We start from the raw sequence: 17,808 nt of genomic DNA, 5'->3' as shown, positions 1-17,808 counted from the left end.
CAATAGATAAAAAAAAGATTGAGCCCTGTTCAGACAGCTCAGTTGGTTGGAGCATCATCTCAGAGTACGGAGGTTACCAGTTCAGTTCCCTGGTCAGGGCACATACAGGAGAAGCTCAATGTTCCTGTCTCTCTCTCCCTGCCACTCTCAAACAAAACAAAACAAAAAGTGTATGTACATTTTAAATTGTGATAGATTTAAAAATTCCTGTCCAAATATAATATTGTTTGTGGTGCATGCAGGAGTCTGTCTCTACCTCCCTTTCTCTAACTAAAATAAAAAAAAAAACACACAAGTATAATATTGTATCAAAATACTGAATTATATCAAATTTGCACTCTTAATAACAGTCCCTTTTTACAAACTCTCCACTATTTATAATTTTTAAAAATGTTGACAACTTCATTGGCAATAATATAATTATATTTTATTATAATTCTCCTAATTGCTAAAACTTGAGGGTCTTTTAATCATTTTACTGATTATTTTTAATCTGTGAATTTGCCTTTTCATGGCTGAACTATTTTTTTTCTATCTTACTATCTTTTTGTTGACATATAGGAATTATTTTGGTTGTTAATCAAGATTTTGGCATATTATGGTTAGTAACATGTTCCTGTTATAGCTGTTGTAAACATTCTAAGTTTGTGGCTTTTCATTGTGCTAAAATATACATAACATAAAATTTACCATTTTAACCTTTTTTTAAATGCACAATTCAGTGACATTAAGTACATTCATTCACATTGTTGTTCAACCATTGCCACCATCCATTTCTAGAACCTTTTTTTTTTTTTTTTAAATAATTTTATTTTTTTTTAATGGGGTGACATCAATAAATCAGGATACATATATTCAAAGACAGGTCCAGGGTATCTTGTCATTCAATCATGTTGCATACCCATCACCCAAAGTCAGATTGTCCTCCGTCACCCTCTATCTTGTTCTCTCTGTGCCCCTCCCCCTCCCCCTTTCCCTCTCCCATTCCCCTCTCCCCCCCGTAACCACCACACCCTTATCAATGTCTCTCAGTTTCACTTTTATGTCCCACCTACATATGGAATAATGCAGTTCCTGGTTTTTTCTGATTTACTTATTTCGCTTCGTATCATGTTATCAAGATCCCACCATTTTGCTGTAAATGTTCTGATGTCATCATTTCTTATGGCTGAGTAGTATTCCATAGTGTATATGTGCCACATCTTCTTTATCCAGTCATCTATTGATGGGCTTTTTGGTTGTTTCCATGTCCTGGCCACTGTGAACAATGCTGCAATAAACATGGGGCTGCATGTGTCTTTACGTATCAATGTTTCTGAGTTTTGGGGGTATATACCCAGTAGAGGGATTGCTGGGTCATAAGGTAGTTCTATTTTCAGTTTTTTGAGGAACCACCATACTTTCTTCCATAATGGTTGTACTACTTTACATTCCCACCAACAGTGGATGAGGGTTCCTTTTTCTCCACAGCCTCTCCAACATTTGCTATTACCTGTCTTGCTAATAATAGCTAATCGAACAGGTGTGAGGTGGTATCTCATTGTCTAGAACCTTTTTCATCTTGCAAAACTGGAACTCTCTACCTGTTAAACATCTCCCCATTCTTCGTTCCCTCAAGCCCCTGGCAACCACCATTGTACTTTCTGTCTCTATGAATTTCTGTCTCTAGGTAGGTTACATGCATGGAATCATACTGTATTTGATCTTTTGTGACTGGCTTATTCTGTGTAACATAATGTGTTCAAGGTTATTAGTGTTGTAGTATGTGCTAGAATTTTCTTACTTTTTATACATATAATAATATTTCATTTTATATTTATAGACTATCTTTTGTCTATCCATTCATCCATCAATGGACACTTCCATTTTTTTTGGCTTTTGTGAATAATGTTGCTTAGAACATGGGTATACAAATATCTCTTTGAGTTCATCCTTTTTAAAAATTATAGGCAGCATACAATAGTATATTAGTTTCAGGTGTACAATATTGTGATTTGATATATTTATGCTTTATGATGTAATCAACACAATAGGTCTCCATCTTTCACCATGCAAAGTTATCACAATATTATTGACTATATTCCCTGTGCTGTATACTGCACATGGCTTATTTATTTTATAACTGAAAGTTTATACCTATTATTCTCCGTTTCACTCATTCTCCTAACCACCTCCCTTATGTTTTCTTTCTTAGATTCCACATATAAGTGAAACTGTACAGTATTTGTCTTTCTCTGCCTTATTTCACTCAGCATAATATCCTCTAGGTCAGCAATTTTCAACTGGTGTGTTGCAGCACACTGATGTGCTACAAGAATTTTTAAAATATACAATACCTATTTGGTCAGGGGTATGGACCTCTTTTCCCTTAGATCATCCAATAAAAAAATGATGACAGCCTGGTAAATTAAAATTACACCCATTTTTTTTGTCAACTAGCAAAAACATATGTATTTTTTGGTGTGCTGCAGAAATTTAGTAATTAGTTTATGTGTGCCATGAAATGAAAAAGGTTGAAAATCACTGCTCTAGGTCCATGCATGTTGTGCAGATGGCACCATCTCATTCTTTGTTATTTAATATTCCATTATATATATATAATGTATATATACATATATATATATAATGTATCTTTATCCATTCATCTATCAATGGACACCTAGGTTGCCTTTATATCTTGTCTATTTTTTTGTGTGTGACAGAGACAGAGAGAGACAGAAAGAGGGACAGATAGGGTCAGACAGGAAGGGAGAGAGATGAGAAGCATTAATTCTTTGTTGCGGCACCTTAGTTGTTCATGGATTGTTATCTCGTGTGCCTTGACCAGGGGTTACAGCAGAACAAGTGACCCCTTGTTTAAACCAGAGACCTTGGGCTCCAAGCCAGTGACCTTTGGGCTCAAGCCAGTGACCCTGCGCTCAAGCCAGCAACCCTGCTCTCAAGCTAGTAAACTTGTGCTTAAGCCGATGAGCCCGCACTCAAGCTGGCGACCTTGGGGTTTCGAACCTGGGCCCTCCGTGTCCCAGTTCAATGCTCTATCCACTGTGCCACTGCCTGGTCAGGCTATATCTTGTCTATTTTATGTGACATAATGAACATAGGGGTGCATATATCTTTTCCAGTTAGTATTTCTGTTTTCTGTGGATGAATACCAAGAAGTGGAATTGCTGGATTATATGGTAGTTCTATTTTTAATTTTTTGAGGAAACTCCATACTGTTTTCCATAGTAGCTATGCCAATTTATTATCCCACCAATGGTACACAAAGGGTTCCCTTTTCTTAAAATTCCTATCAACACTTGTTATTTATTGACTTTGATAATAGCCATTCTGACAGGTGTGAGGTGATATCTCATTGTGGTTTTGATTTGCAATTCTCTGGTGATTAGTAATCTTGATCATCTTTTCATATGTTTGTTTGGCCATCTAAATGTCCTCTTTGGAGAAGTGTCTATTCAGGTCCTCTGCTCATTTTTTAATCCAATTGTTTTTAATTTGAGTTGTATGAATTTGTATACATTTTAGATATTAACCTCTTACTAGATGTATCATTTTTAAAATATCTTTTCCCAATGGCATTCTTCTCTGAATGAGAACAAGTAGTCCTAAAATTAAAATGGAAACACAAAAGATCCCAAATAGCCAAAGCAATCTTGAAAAAGAAGAACAAAGTTATAGGTATCAACTTCCTGATTTCAAACTGTACTACAATGCTATAATAATCAAAACAGTATGTTATTGGAACAAAAACAGACATATAGCTCAATGAAACAGAATAGAAAGTCTAGAAATAAGCCCTCATTTATATGGTTAATTAACCTATGACAAAGGAGACATGAGTACACAATGGGGTAAAGACAGTCTCTTCAGTAAGTATTGGGAAACTTAGACAAACACATGGAAAAAAATGAAACTGGACTTTCTGACATCAAATACAAAATAAACTTAAAATGAATTAAAGACTTAAATATAAGACCTGAAAACATAAAATTCCTTGAAGAAAACAGAAATTCTTTGATTTTTTTTTTAGCATTATCTTTTTAGATATGTCTCTTTGGGCAAGGGCAACATAATCAAAGATAAATAAATGGGACTATATCAAACTAAAAAGCTTTGGAGTCCCTCTTTTTAATTTGTTGAATAGTTTGTGACCCTTTTCATGTGTTTATGGTATCTTTATTTGTATATAAATTTCTTATTTTTATGTAGTCAGCTCTAACTTTTTATTTGCAGCTTTATGTCATTTTTATTAGATTGAATTTATTGAGATGACATTGGTTCACAAAGCCACACAGGTTTCAAGAATATAATGATAATCTCTTATATTTTCTTCTAGAACTTTTATAGTTTTTTTTTATGTTTAGCTGTTTAATCCATTGTTTTTGTATTTGTTGAAAGGCAGGATTTTCTCCAAATATCAATTGTCTCAATACCATCAACTGCCATGAAACTCCTTTCATAACTTTTTTTTTTTTTTGTATTTTTCTGAAGTTGGAAACAGGAAGGCAGTCAGACAGACTCCCGCATGCGCCCGACTGGGATCCACCCAGCATGCTTACCAGGGGGCAATGTTCTGCCTATCTGGGGCATTGCTCTGTTGCGACCAGAGCCATTCTAGCACCTGAGGCAGAGGCCATGGAGCCATCCTCAGTGCCCGGGCCAACTTTGCTCCAATGGAGCCTCGGCTGCGGGAAGGGAAGAGAGAGACAGAGAAGAAGGAGAGAGGGAGGGGTGGAGAAGCAGATGGGCGCTTCTCCTGTGTGCCCTGGCTGGGAATCGAAACAGACTCCTGCACGCCAGGCTGACACTCTACCATTGAGCCAACTGGCCAGGACATGCTTTCATAATTTTTTTAATTGAGATATCACTCAAAAAAATTTCTAGACATACAGAAAAGCTAAGAGGAAAAGAAAATAATGAATGTGATAAGAAAGGCAAAATTAGGCTAAGTGAATACCCATTAGAATTAACTTCTCAGGCTTTCTAGAAGTAAAAGCCTGCTGCAAATAAGAAGTGCATTCATGAATGAAACCACATGCACTGGTATGTATACCTTAGTACTGTTTTCTCATGGAAAGCCTTTGTCACAGGATGGCAGGCTTTTGGACTCATTTGACTGGGATAGCTTTCTTGTGTAATGATTTTTAATATTGCCAATCAAGTTGAAAGAATGAAGAAATTGTGCTAATCTGGAAAAACTATCTCAGAATATTTTCCTTCATGAGGAGAAATATTTGGTTGATATACTTTAATTATTTCTTTAGGTAAAATTTCCCAGTTTTTGTTTCAAAAATTGAAATCTCCTAAATTGTGTGTATCAGGATATAATGTAGTACACAGAAAAACAGTATGATTTGCTTTTAAGAGATTAGGAATTCAATTGTGAACTTTTCTGCTCAGGCCAGTTGATTACACTGTAGGTAAAGAGGAAGGTTAAAAGTAAAAAGAGACTCCAGTGGGATGGTGGGAAGGAATGGCTCAAATTAGAAACTGCCATCATAAGTACTTTTGGGTTAATTATAATCAACTGCTATTTATTGAGCCTAATTATTCAACTTTGATAAATTCTGGGAGTAATCAAAGTTGGAGATTGTGTAAAGCCTGAAGTTTATCAAAACATTGTAAAATGTATTCTTAATTTAGTCTCTAGAAGTTCCTAATGAGATCCTAATGCTTATAAGAGCCTGGGCCCTGGAGTAGGACAGTTGTGTAGTCTAGTCTAAGTGCTTCCATTTTACTAGCTGTGTGACTTTGAACTGATTTATCACTCTGAACTTCAGTGTTCTTACATGTTGATGTGGACTTCTTGCAGTCAACATGAGAATCTACATAGGGTACATGGCCTGATGCCTGGTACAAAATAAACATTCTCAGATGCTATTACTAGTAGAAAACACGTTCTTGGAATAAATAAATGATTTAAAATATTGAAGAGAGTTAAATCAACCTTGAAAGATGTCAGACTTCCAGGATGTAACCAATTTACCACAGTTGTTTTGTTTATTAAGTGTAGGTGGGGATATTATACTAAAGTAATTTCTCAGATGGTTTTGAAGGAGCCCATGTCAAAAGCCACAAGGACTTTTCTAGGCTGGCTCTCTTAAGAAGGTATTCTGTAGGAGGCCTACCAGAAATTACAGTTAAAAACACTGAAGTGAATTAACATGGAATAAGTGATCATTTTGTCTAATTATTTTATCAATAGGTGAAAATTTGGTTTCAGAACAGAAGGATGAAATGGCGGAATTCCAAAGAAAAGGAAGTGCTTTCCAACAGGTGCATCCAAGAAGTAGGCCTTCCCGAGGAGTCCCTCTCCCGGTCTGCTCTGGCTTTCCCTTCTCCGTGTCCTTCACTCTGGGACATCTCCCAACAGCACTCGAGTCCTCAGTGGAGGGAGAATTCACCAGAACCTCCAGAAAGACTAATCCAGGAGCGTTCAGGGGCACAGCCTCCAGAAGCAAATTCACTGCAAGGTGCCTTATATGTGTGTTCTGAAGAAGAAGCTGGAGACAAAGTAATACTTACTGGGGCCGTCTGAATGGAAGCATCCCTCCATGTTAATTTAAAGGAACACTTTACTAATAATGTTTGGACTCTAAAGCCTGCTAGCTTGTGCCTCATCAGTGCCTAAAACCTAACCACCTTTGGAGTGATGCATGAACTAACGCTTTAGGAAACTCTTTCCAGTGTTCTGTCACTTGGGTCTTAGACTCAGACTTCATTTGTAAGTGGAATAGAATCTCCCAGAAAGTACGATGGAACTGAAAAAAAAAAAAGAATAATAATAGTTGGCTCAGTCTGAGTATGTGTATATACGGTGTGTCTCTATGGGTGTATATATATGAATATTCATTAAAATACATTAGTAGAAACTAGTTGCTCTTTAAATACTGCATTGAGCAAATTCTTTTTTTTATATAAAGAAAAACCAACCATTGACCGAATGTTAATTAATTTTTTTAAATGATGTAGAAGTTGAACTTTAGTCCAAATTTTTATATCATAAATAGATGTTTTTAAATTTTTTCTGTTTTCTGGTTTTGTTCAGTATCTAGCTGTAAATGAGTTTTAACAATTGTAATCAAATGAGCAACTGTTAGATATATAAGTTGAATGTATATATTTAAAATTAATCCAACAAGGGAACTAGAAGAGTTTCTGAATGTAACCATGAGTATTCTTAATTTCCAAGTTTCTGGCTTTATCAGGCCATCAGTGAGGGAGGTACTCATGTGACCAATGATCACCTTTTGATCTCTTCTCTGTAAGGAAGGCCTTAATCAGGGTTTGTAAAATAAAATGCCTTTAAGGGCCTATCAGGTAAAAAACAAAGGAGGAGGCATGACCCACCTAAAGGTATTTGTGTTAATAATTCTTAAAATAACTGTGTGGGCCAAATAAAACATCTGTGCCAAGAAGTTTGTGACCTCCAGCCAATGCTTAAAGAAATGTCACAATTTTAAAATGTTTTCAACTGAACTTCAAAACCCAATACCGATGGAATCTATAGTGATTTCTCTTTGCACTTCTAGTTATAGACTCAATTTTCCATTTAGGTGGTATGCACTATATATTAGGTTATTCTTATATGTTAACAAACACCATACAGCTGTTTATGTTTTTGAGTACCCTGAAATAGCATTATTATAAAATTGCCTTTCTGGTAACAATTTGCTTAATCTAAAATTTTTATTCCAGGTCCAAAAAAAAAAAAATGTTTTACTTTGAAGGAAATGAGGCAGAAAAAAGGAAATGATGTGGTTTTGAACTAGGTTATTATTAATCTACGGACAAGAAACATTATTAGAAGTTTGTGATGTGGAATTCTGTTAATGGGAAAGCTACATAGAGACTGGCTTCTAATTTGCTATGTTCTTAACTATAGAGTTGGAGGGTTTAGAAAAGATAATATTTCACCATGATGCTGTACACCTGAAACTAATATAATATTGGATGTCAACTATAATTGAGAAATAAAAAAGTATAAAAAGAAAAGGTAATATTTCAGAAGATAAAAGTTTTCATTAACATCAGGAAATTCTTTTCTATGCGTGGAGTTTGAATTGGTATTTGCTAGCCGGTGTCCTTACCACAAAGTCTTTGATTTCAAAGTCATCTTAAAAGAAGCTTTTCTCAGTGCTTCTTTGTGGGAAGTAGAGGCAGGAATCTTATGACAACAAACTAAATTTTAAAATTAAACATTTAAAAATATTTTAAGTTATTAGTTTCAAGTATACAACAAGTGATTAGACATTTATATAACTTACAAAATGATCATCCTGAAATATGATTTATAGTGTGGTTTCTTTTCTTTACATGATGATCATCTCATTTACATTTATTGGAACCTGTCTATGGACTAGAGCAGGAGTCCCCAAACTTTTTACACAGGGGGCCAGTTCACTGTCCCTCAGACCGTTGGAGGGCCATACTATAAAAAAAACTATGAACAAATCCCTATGCACACTGCACATATCTTATTTTAAAGTAAAATAACAAAATGGGAACAAATACAATATTTAAAATAAAGTAAATTTAAATCAACAAACTGACCAGTATTTCAATGGGAACTATGCTCCTCTCACTGACCACCAATGAAAGAGGTGCCCCTTCCGGAAGTGCGGTGGGGGCCAGATTAATGACCTCAGGGAGCCGCATGCAGCCTGCAGGCCGTAGTTTGGGGACCCCTGGACTAGAGACTATATTAAGCCTATAGGATGGGTTAATTAATTTAATCCTCATGACAATAACCCTATGACTAGGCAGTATTGCTATCAGGATTCCTGTTACACAGACAAGGGACCTGAGGCAGTATGGCAGGGTGATCAACCATGGTCACAAGGTTAAAAAATGGAATTTGAACCCTGGTAGTCAAGTTTCAAATCTTGAAATCTTATTAACCATATGGAGATGCATACCACTATGAGATGCATTGTAAGATGTGATGTTTTGAGGATTGCAGTGAAATTTATTAGAGAAATTTAGAGCCACATTGTCCTTGATAAGCTCTTTTTTTGGGGAATGTTTTTCTCTTCCATATTATCTTCTCTATTCATTTTAAAATTTAAGGAAAATAAAGAATTGCAGAAACCTTTAACCTCTGTAGAGATTAATTCCATCTGTGTGTGAAATGGAAATGTTTTTATTTTAATCACTCATTGCTAAAAATCAGAAAGTACTTATCCGTGGTCAATTTCTTTTGAGAATAACTTGAAAATAAATGAGACACATTGTCATGGCCATTGATTACCCAGGTTTTAGAAGTGGACTAATTGGTACTTAAATGATCTTCTCCCAAGGTTTCACCTCAAGCTCTGAGCCTCAGCAGAGGCTTCTCTTTGTAAGTTTGGCTTGGTATTTGAATATTCTGATAACTCTTTTAATTGGTTTCCACTTTGAAATGTGTTAAGACTCAGGAAAAGCACTCTTTGGATGAATATATTAGGAATACTTAGGAGACACACACAAGCTCATAGCACATGATACACATATATATGCCCGCTGAGCCTTAAGTTGGCCATCACTCACCTGAATGGTTGGAAAGACTGCTGAGCTTCATATTCTGATTGACAAGGGTTCCCCTTCTCTCATTTTTTTTAAGGTGAGAGGAGGGGAGATAGTGAGGCAGACACCCACACGCACTCTGATCAGGATCCACCCCACAACCCCATCATGGGCTGATGCTCAAGTCAGAGCTATTTTTAGCACCTGAGGTTGATACACTTTAATGAAGCTATCCTCAGTGCCTGGGCCACACTTGAACTGATTGAGCCACTGGCTATGGGAGAGGAAGAGGAAGAGAAGGGGAAGAGGGAGGAGGGGAGAAGCAGATGGTCACTTCTGTATGCCCTGACTGGAGATCAAACCCAGGACGTCCATATGCTGGGCCGACTTTCTATCCACTGAGCCACCAGCTAGGGCCAACAGTACATAGGAAACACCCACAAGCTCATAGTACATGTACATATTTATATATGCCTGCTGTGCCTTTCGTTGGCCTTCACTTAACTGAATGGTTGGAAAGAATAGTTGCGCTTCATATTCTGATTGACGTGGTCCCCTTCTTTCTCAGTTGTGCTCTGTTCACCGTCTGTCCACCTACAGTATATTCACATGTATATTTTCTTCTGTTATCTAGATGCTGACTCCTTTCTCCATGTGATCACATATTCGTGTATTTGTTGCTTTCCAGACAAATACTGGTCTAGTAATCACCAGGACTATAGAAGCTGGAGGCAAAGTATCTTTAAAATTTTAAGGAAATTGTCAAATGGATCTTTTATACAGATGAAAAGAAAAGAAAATGAGGAGCCACATCTTCTAGCATTTACAAAGATGCTTTTTTATAAAGCTAAATTTAAAGGCTGTAAGTATGTAAGCAGGTAAGGAATGATGACTGGAACAGAGACAGAGAAAGCCATGTTTATTTTTTATTTATTTTTTTATTTTTTTATTTTTTTTATTTTATAATTTTATTTTTTTAATGGGGTGACATCAATAAATCAGGATACATATATTCAAAGATAACAAGTCCAGGTTATCTTGTCGTTCAATTATGTTGCATACCCACCATCCAAAGTCAGATTGTCCTCTGTCACCTTCTATCTTGTTTTCTTTGTGCCCCTCCCACCCCCTATCCCTCTCCCATTCCCCCCTCCCCCCCGTACCCACCACACTCTTATCAATGTCTCTTAGTTTCACTATTATGTCCCACCTACGTATGGAATAATACAGTTCCTGTTTTTTTCTGATTTATTTCGCTTCGTATCATGTTATCAAGATCCCACCATTTTGCTGTAAATGTTCCGATGTCATCATTTCTTATGGCTGAGTAGTATTCCATAGTGTATATGTGCCACATCTTCTTTATCCAGTCATCTATTGATGGGCTTTTTGGTTGTTTCCATGTCCTGGCCACTGTGAACAATGCTGCAATAAACATGGGGCTGCATGTGTCTTTACGTATCAATGTTTCTGAGTTTTGGGGATATATACCCAGTAGAGGGATTGCTGGGTCATAAGGTAGTTCTATTTGCAGTTTTTTGAGGAACCACCATACTTTCTTCCATAATGGTTGTACTACTTTACATTCCCACCAACAGTGGATGAGGGTTCCTTTTTCTCCACAGCCTCTCCAACATTTGCTATTACCTGACTTGCTAATAACAGCTAATCGAACAGGTGTGAGGTGGTATCTCATTGCCGTTTTGATTTGCATTTCTCTAATAGCTAAAGAAGATGAGCATCTTTTCATATATCTGTTGGCCATTTGTATTTCTTCCTGGGAGAAGTGTCTATTCATATCCTCTTCCCATTTTTTTATTGGATTGTTTGTTTGTTTGTTGTTGAGTTTTATGAGTTCTTTGTATATTTTGGATATTAGGCCCTTATCTGAGCTGTTGTTTGAAAATATCATTTCCCATTTAGTTGGCTTTCTGTTTATTTTGTTATCAGTTTCCCTTGCTGAGCAAAAACTTCTTAGTCTGATGTAATCCCATTCATTAATTTTTGCCTTCACTTCTCTTGCCATTGGAGTCAAATTCATAAAATGCTCTTTAAAACCCAGGTCCATGAGTTGAGTACCTATGTCTTCTTCTATGTACTTAATTGTTTCAGGTCTTATGTTTAGATCTTTGATCCATTTTGAGTTAATTTTTGTACAGGGGGAGAGACTGTAGTCCAGTTTCATTCTTTTGCATGTGGCTTTCCAGTTTTCCCAGCACCATTTCTTGAAGAGGCTTTCTTTTCTCCATTGTGTGTTGTTGGCCCCTTTATCAAAAATTATTTGACTATATATATGTGGTTTTATTTCTGGACTTTCTATTCTGTTCCATTGGTCTGAGTGTCTATTTTTCTGCCAATACCATGCTGTTTTGATTGTCGTGGCCCTATAATAGAGTTTGAAGTCAGGTATTGTTATGCCCCCAGCTTCATTCTTTTTCTTTAGGATTGCTTTGGCTATTCGGGGTTTTTTATAGTTCCATATAAATCTGATGATTTTTTGCTCTATTTCTTTAAAAAATGTCATTGGAATTTTGATGGGAATTGCATTAAATTTGTATATTGCTTTGGGTAATATAGCCATCTTGATTATATTTATTCTTCCTAGCCAAGAACAAGGTATATTCTTCCATCTCATTATATCTTTTTCGATTTCCCTTAACAATGGTTTATAGTTTTCATTATATAAGTCCTTTACATTCTTTGTTATGTTTATTCCTAAGTATTTTATTTTTTTTGTTGCAATCGTGAAGGGGATTATTCTTTTGAGTTCCTTCTCAGTTGTTTCATTGTTGGCATATAGAAAGGCTATTGACTTCTGTATGTTAATTTTGTATCCTGCGACCTTACTGTATTGGCTTATTGTTTCTAGTAGTCTTTTTGTGGATTCTTTGGGGTTTTCGATGTATAGGATCATATCATCTGCAAAAAGTGATAACTTTACTTCTTCTTTTCCGATATGGATGCCTTTTATTTCTTTGTCTTGTCTGATTGCTCTGGCTAGAACTTCTAGTACCACATTAAATAAGAGTGGAGAGAGTGGACAACCCTGTCTTGTTCCTGATTTAAGGGGGAAAGCCTTCAGTTTAGTGCCATTTAATATGATGTTAGCTGATGGTTTATCATATATGGCCTTTATCATGTTGAGATATTTTCCTTCTATACCCATTTTGTTGAGAGTCTTAAACATAAAATTGTGTTGTATTTTATCGAAAGCCTTTTCTGCATCTATTGATAAGATCATGTGGTTTTTGTTCTTTGTTTTGTTGATATGGTGTATTACATTAACCGTTTTACATATGTTGAACCATCCTTGAGATTCTGGGATGAATCCCACTTGATCATGATGTATTATTTTTTTAATATGTTGTTGTATTCGATTTGCTAGTATTTTGTTTAGTATTTTAGCATCTGTATTCATTAGAGATATTGGTCTGTAGTTTTCTTTTTTTGTGCCATCCTTGCCTGGTTTTGGTATGAGGGTTATGTTGGCCTCATAAAATGTGTTTGGAAGTATTGCTTCTTCTTCAATTTTTTGGAAGACTTTGAGTAGAATAGGAACCAAGTCTTCTTTGAATGTTTGATAAAATTCGCTGGTATAGCCGTCAGGGCCTGGACTTTTATTTTTGGGGAGGTTTTTAATGGTTTTTTCTATTTCTTCTCTACTGATAGGTCTGTTTAGGCTTTCTGCTTCTTCTTGACTCAGTCTAGGAAGGTTGTATTGTTCTAGGAATTTATCCATTTCTTCGAGGTTGTTGAATTTAGTGGCATAAAGTTTTTCATAGTATTCTACAATAATTCTTTGTATATCTACGGTGTCCGTGGTGATTTCTCCTCTTTCATTTTGGATTTTGTTTATATGAGTTCTTTCTCTTTTTTCCTTGGTAAGTCTTGCCAAGGGTTTGTCAATTTTGTTGATCTTTTCAAAGAACCAGCTCCTTGTTCTATTAATTTTTTCTATAGTTTTTCTGTTCTCTAATTCATTTATTTCTGCTCTGATTTTTATTATCTCCTTTCTTCGGCTGGTTTTGGGTTGTCTTTGTTCTTCTTTTTCTAGTTCCTTAAGGTGGGAAGTTAAGTGGTTCACTTGGGCTCTCTCTTGTTTGTTCATATATGCCTGAAGCGATATGAACTTCCCTCTTATCACTGCTTTTGCTGCATCCCATAGATTCTGATATGTCGTATTGTCATTTTCATTAGTCTGTATATATCTTTTGATCTCTGCACTTATTTCTTCTTTGACCCATTCATTTTTTAAAAGTATGTTGTTTAGTTTCCACATTTTTGTGGGATTTTTTTCCTCTTTTTTGCAGTTGAATTCTAGTTTCAAGGCTTTATGATCAGAAAATATGCTTGGTACAACTTCAATTTTTCTGAATTTGCTGATATTGTTTTTGTGGCCCAACATATGGTCAATTCTTGAGAATGATCCATGTACACTGGAGAAAAATGTATACTCAGTCACTTTGGGATGAAATGTCCTGTAGATGTCTATCATATCCAGGTGCTCTAGTGTTTTGTTTAAGGCCACTATGTCTTTGTTGATTTTCTGTGTGGATGACCGATCTAGAGCCGTCAGCGGTGTATTGAGGTCTCCAAGTATGATTGTATTTTTGTCAGTTTTTGTTTTAAGATCAATAAGTAGCTGTCTTATATATTTTGGTGCTCCTTGGTTTGGTGCATATATATTAAGAATTGTTATGTCTTCTTGATTCAGTGTCCCCTTAGCCATTATGAAATGGCCATTTTTGTCTCTAAGTACTTTTCCTGTCTTGTAGTGAGCATTATCCGATATGAGTATTGCTACACCTGCTTTTTTTTGGATGTTATTTGCTTGGAGTATTGTTTTCCAGCCTTTCACTTTGAATTTGTTTTTATCCTTGTTACTTAGATGAGTTTCCTGTAGGCAGCATACAGTTGGATTTTCTTTTTTAATCCATTCTGCTACTCTGTGCCTTTTTATTGGTGAGTTTAATCCATTTACATTTAGTGTAATTATTGATACTTGTGAGTTCCCTATTGCCATTTTATATCTTGCTTTCTGTTAGTTTTGTGTCTTGTTTGATCCTTCTCTTTTGTTTTTCTATCTTTTGTTTTTATTTGGTTGTATTCCATACATCTTTCCTCTGTTGCTATCTTTTTTATCTCATGTGCTTCTGTGGTGGTTTTTTCAATGGTGGTTACCTTTGAGTAATGAAAAGGGTCCCTACCCTGTTCATTGTAGTGAACTATTTTGTGAGTACTTTTGCACTCCATCGTCCTTTGCTACTGTTAATCTCCGTCTTCTCCCCCTCTTTCTTTTTGTTGTTGTCACAGTTTAAATTTGGTTTTATTGTGTTCTTCTTGGAGCTTTTACTTGTGGCTCTGTTTTTTTTTGTTCTTTGTATCTGATTGGAGAACCCCCTTTAGTAATTCCTGGAGTGGGGGTTTTCTGATGATAAATTCCCTCATCTTTTCTGTATCTGTGAATGTTTTTATTTCTCCTTCATATTTGAAGGATAGCTTTGATGGGTATAGTATTTATGGCTGAAAGTTCCTCTCTTTCAGGACTTTAAATATTGGGGTCCACTCTCTTCTAGCTTGTAGAGTTTCTGCTGAGAAATCTGATGATAATCTAATGGTCCTTCCTTTATATGTTGTATTCTTCTTTTCCCTGGCTGCCTTGAGAATTTTTTCTTTGCTGTTGGTTTGTGTCAATTTCATTATGATATGCCTTGGAGTAGGTTTGTTGGGGTTAAGAAAACTTGGAGTTCTGTTTGCTTCTTGAACTTGAGGCTTTAGTTCTTTCCACAGGCTTGGGAAGTTCTCATCAATTATTTGTTTAAGTATGTTCTCCATTCCATTTTCTCTCTCTTCTCCCTCTGATATACCTATTATTCTTATGTTATTCTTTTTGATGAAGTCAGATAATTCTTGTAGGGCTATCTCATTTTTTTTAATTTTTGAGTCTCTTTCTTCTTCTCTCTGTTGTGCTTCAAGTTGCTTGTCTTCTATTTCACTAATCCTCTCTTCTATCTGACCTGTTCTATTAGCTAAGCTTGTTACTTCGTTTTTCAGCTCGTGAATTGAGTTTTTCATCTCTGTTTGATTTGTTTTTATAGTTTCAATTTCCTTGGACATATATTCTTTGTGTTCATGGAGTTGTTTTCTGAGCTCCCTATATTGCCTTTCTGTGTTTTCTTGTATATCTCGGAGGATTTTTAGTATTTCTATCTTGAATTCTCTGTCATTTAGCTCCAAGGTTTCCAATATATTAAATTTTTTCTCCATAGATTTTTCCTCATCTAGCTGTGTTACCTCTCTTTCTTTTGTATCCATGATATTCGATTTTCTCTTCCTTAATGGCATCTGAGGGTGGTTTTGTTGATAGTATTCATGAGATTTAATAAAGAATAAAAAGTTAAAAAAAAATAAAAAAATAACAAATCGAAGAGTTGTTTTTTTTTTAAAAAAAATTAATAATGAAATAAAGAAAAATAAAATAAAATAAAAATTTTTTTAAAAAAGGAAATTATTCCCCCCCTCTTTTTTTCCTCTCCTCTCCTCTCCCCTCTTTCTTGAGAAAATCTTGTGGTGGACTGTGAGTTATAACAAACAATGCCTGTGATGGAGGGCCTGAATTGGGGAAAAGTAATAAAGGGGCAAAAAAGAGAGAAAGAAAAAAAAAAAAGAAAAAAGAAAAAAAAAAGAGCGTATGGACCCACAAAAAGCAAATAAGGAAAAAATTTGGGTCAAGAATAGAATGATTTGCTTTTAGGTGTTGGTTTTCTAAGAGTTATGATGAGAGGAATAAGAGGAAAATGGAAAAATGGGGGGACAAATTAAAAACTTACTATTGTATTTAGTGGAACAAGAACTAGATAATATGGAGAGCCAGGGATGGGAGCACTGCTAGTGAGTTAAAAAGGTGAAGTAAAACCCCCCCAAAATGCCACAAACATAGGTTTGAGTCCCAAATAAGATAATTTGTTTGTTATTGAGGTTTGAATGAGAGGAGATGTAAAGGAGAAAGGAAGAAACTAAGATAGAGGGAGAAAAGAAAGAGAGAGAGAGAAAAAAAAGAGGGAACCACTAAAAGAAGAAAAAAGAAAGGAGAGAGAGAGAGAGAGTTAAGGGTTTTGGAGTGCAACCCTCATAGAGAGAAAGGAAGAGAAGAGAAATGATAATGGGAGATGTAACACTTATGGGTAGTGTAGTTCAAGGAGAGGAGAGAGTAAGACCGGTAGAGAGTTAATCGGCCAAATTGGAGGAGGAAAAAAAAGTCTCAAGAATGAAGATAAGAGAAACAAACGAACAAATATAATAAAATGGGATAGGTTATAAAGTCTGCAGATTATTCTTGATTTTGAGAGGTTATCTTCTTGCTTTTTCTTTTCTCTCCCTCTTCCTGGTCGATGACTCTGTACCCCGGGTTCTGCCCCTTTGGCACGCTCAGGTAGAGGTTTGCAGTTGATAAGTCTCTATGGCAATGTCATGTATTGTGCTTTATTCTCGTTGGGAGTCGAGGCTCATTAGCATTTGTAGGCTCCGACAGTGAGAGAGTCCATGTTCCTGGAGCCTTTCTCCTAGTCTTTCCTTCCTCAATTAGTAGCCTGATAGTCCAGGTATGGGGTTGCTGCTGCCTCTGCCTGGATAGTAAGAGGCTCAAATTGCTGGCAACTCCCCACTCTATTTCCACTCAGCACAGGGCTCTGGGTAAGGCTCAGTCAGTCAGAGCTGCTAGCATAATCAGGCGGGCTTTCCGCCCACTCGAAGACCTCTGGCTCTGCCACTCTGTCCGGTAACACAAGCGGGCGCCCACTTCCGGGGTGCTTGGAGGAAACTCTCACTCACTGTCTGCAACCAGGATATCCGGCCAGCAGTCTCACGCTCTGAGTGAAACCCCCAACCGCAGGGAAAAGTTGCAGCGTTGGAATTGAGTCTCGCTCCGTCCCCGTGTGCGGCTTTTGCAAGGCGCTGGGGCGGCCCGAGATTCCGCTTTGGCCCACACAAAGGCCCCTGACTCTGCCCCTCTGTGCGATAACACGGGCGCGCACTGCCGAGGCACTCGGAGGAATCACTCACTCCTTATCTGCGCGCGCACACCAGGATATGAGGCCGGCCGTGGTTCCCTCTGAGTGAAACAGCCTCCAGCACGGAAAATCTCCACCCTTGGGATTAGTTCTCACTCCCTCCCGTGCGTGGCTTTCCCAGGGCGCTGGGGCTGCCCAGAGACTCTGCCCTCAGCCCACAGAAAGGCCTCTGACCCTGCCTCTCCGTGGGGCAACACGGGCACCCACTTCCGCGGCTTAGGAAGAAATGTCTCTT

At 36.8% G+C, this 17,808-nt stretch overlaps 1 protein-coding gene across 1 annotated transcript in view; it reads left to right on the top strand.

The window, feature by feature from the left end:
* DBX2 (developing brain homeobox 2) overlaps positions 1–6,822 on the top strand; it is a 37,125-nt gene extending 30,303 nt beyond the window's left edge. The window contains exon 4 of the mRNA XM_066254831.1: positions 6,206–6,822. Coding sequence (XP_066110928.1) covers positions 6,206–6,538 — 333 coding nt within the window. The 3' untranslated portion in view covers positions 6,539–6,822. The remainder of the gene's footprint in view (positions 1–6,205) is intronic.
* Positions 6,823–17,808: the final 10,986 nt, after the last annotated feature.

This window comes from Saccopteryx bilineata, chromosome 2 (assembly GCF_036850765.1).
Source record: "Saccopteryx bilineata isolate mSacBil1 chromosome 2, mSacBil1_pri_phased_curated, whole genome shotgun sequence".
Classification (NCBI taxonomy): domain Eukaryota; kingdom Metazoa; phylum Chordata; class Mammalia; order Chiroptera; family Emballonuridae; genus Saccopteryx; species Saccopteryx bilineata.
This window is presented reverse-complemented; position numbering and strand designations above follow the sequence as displayed.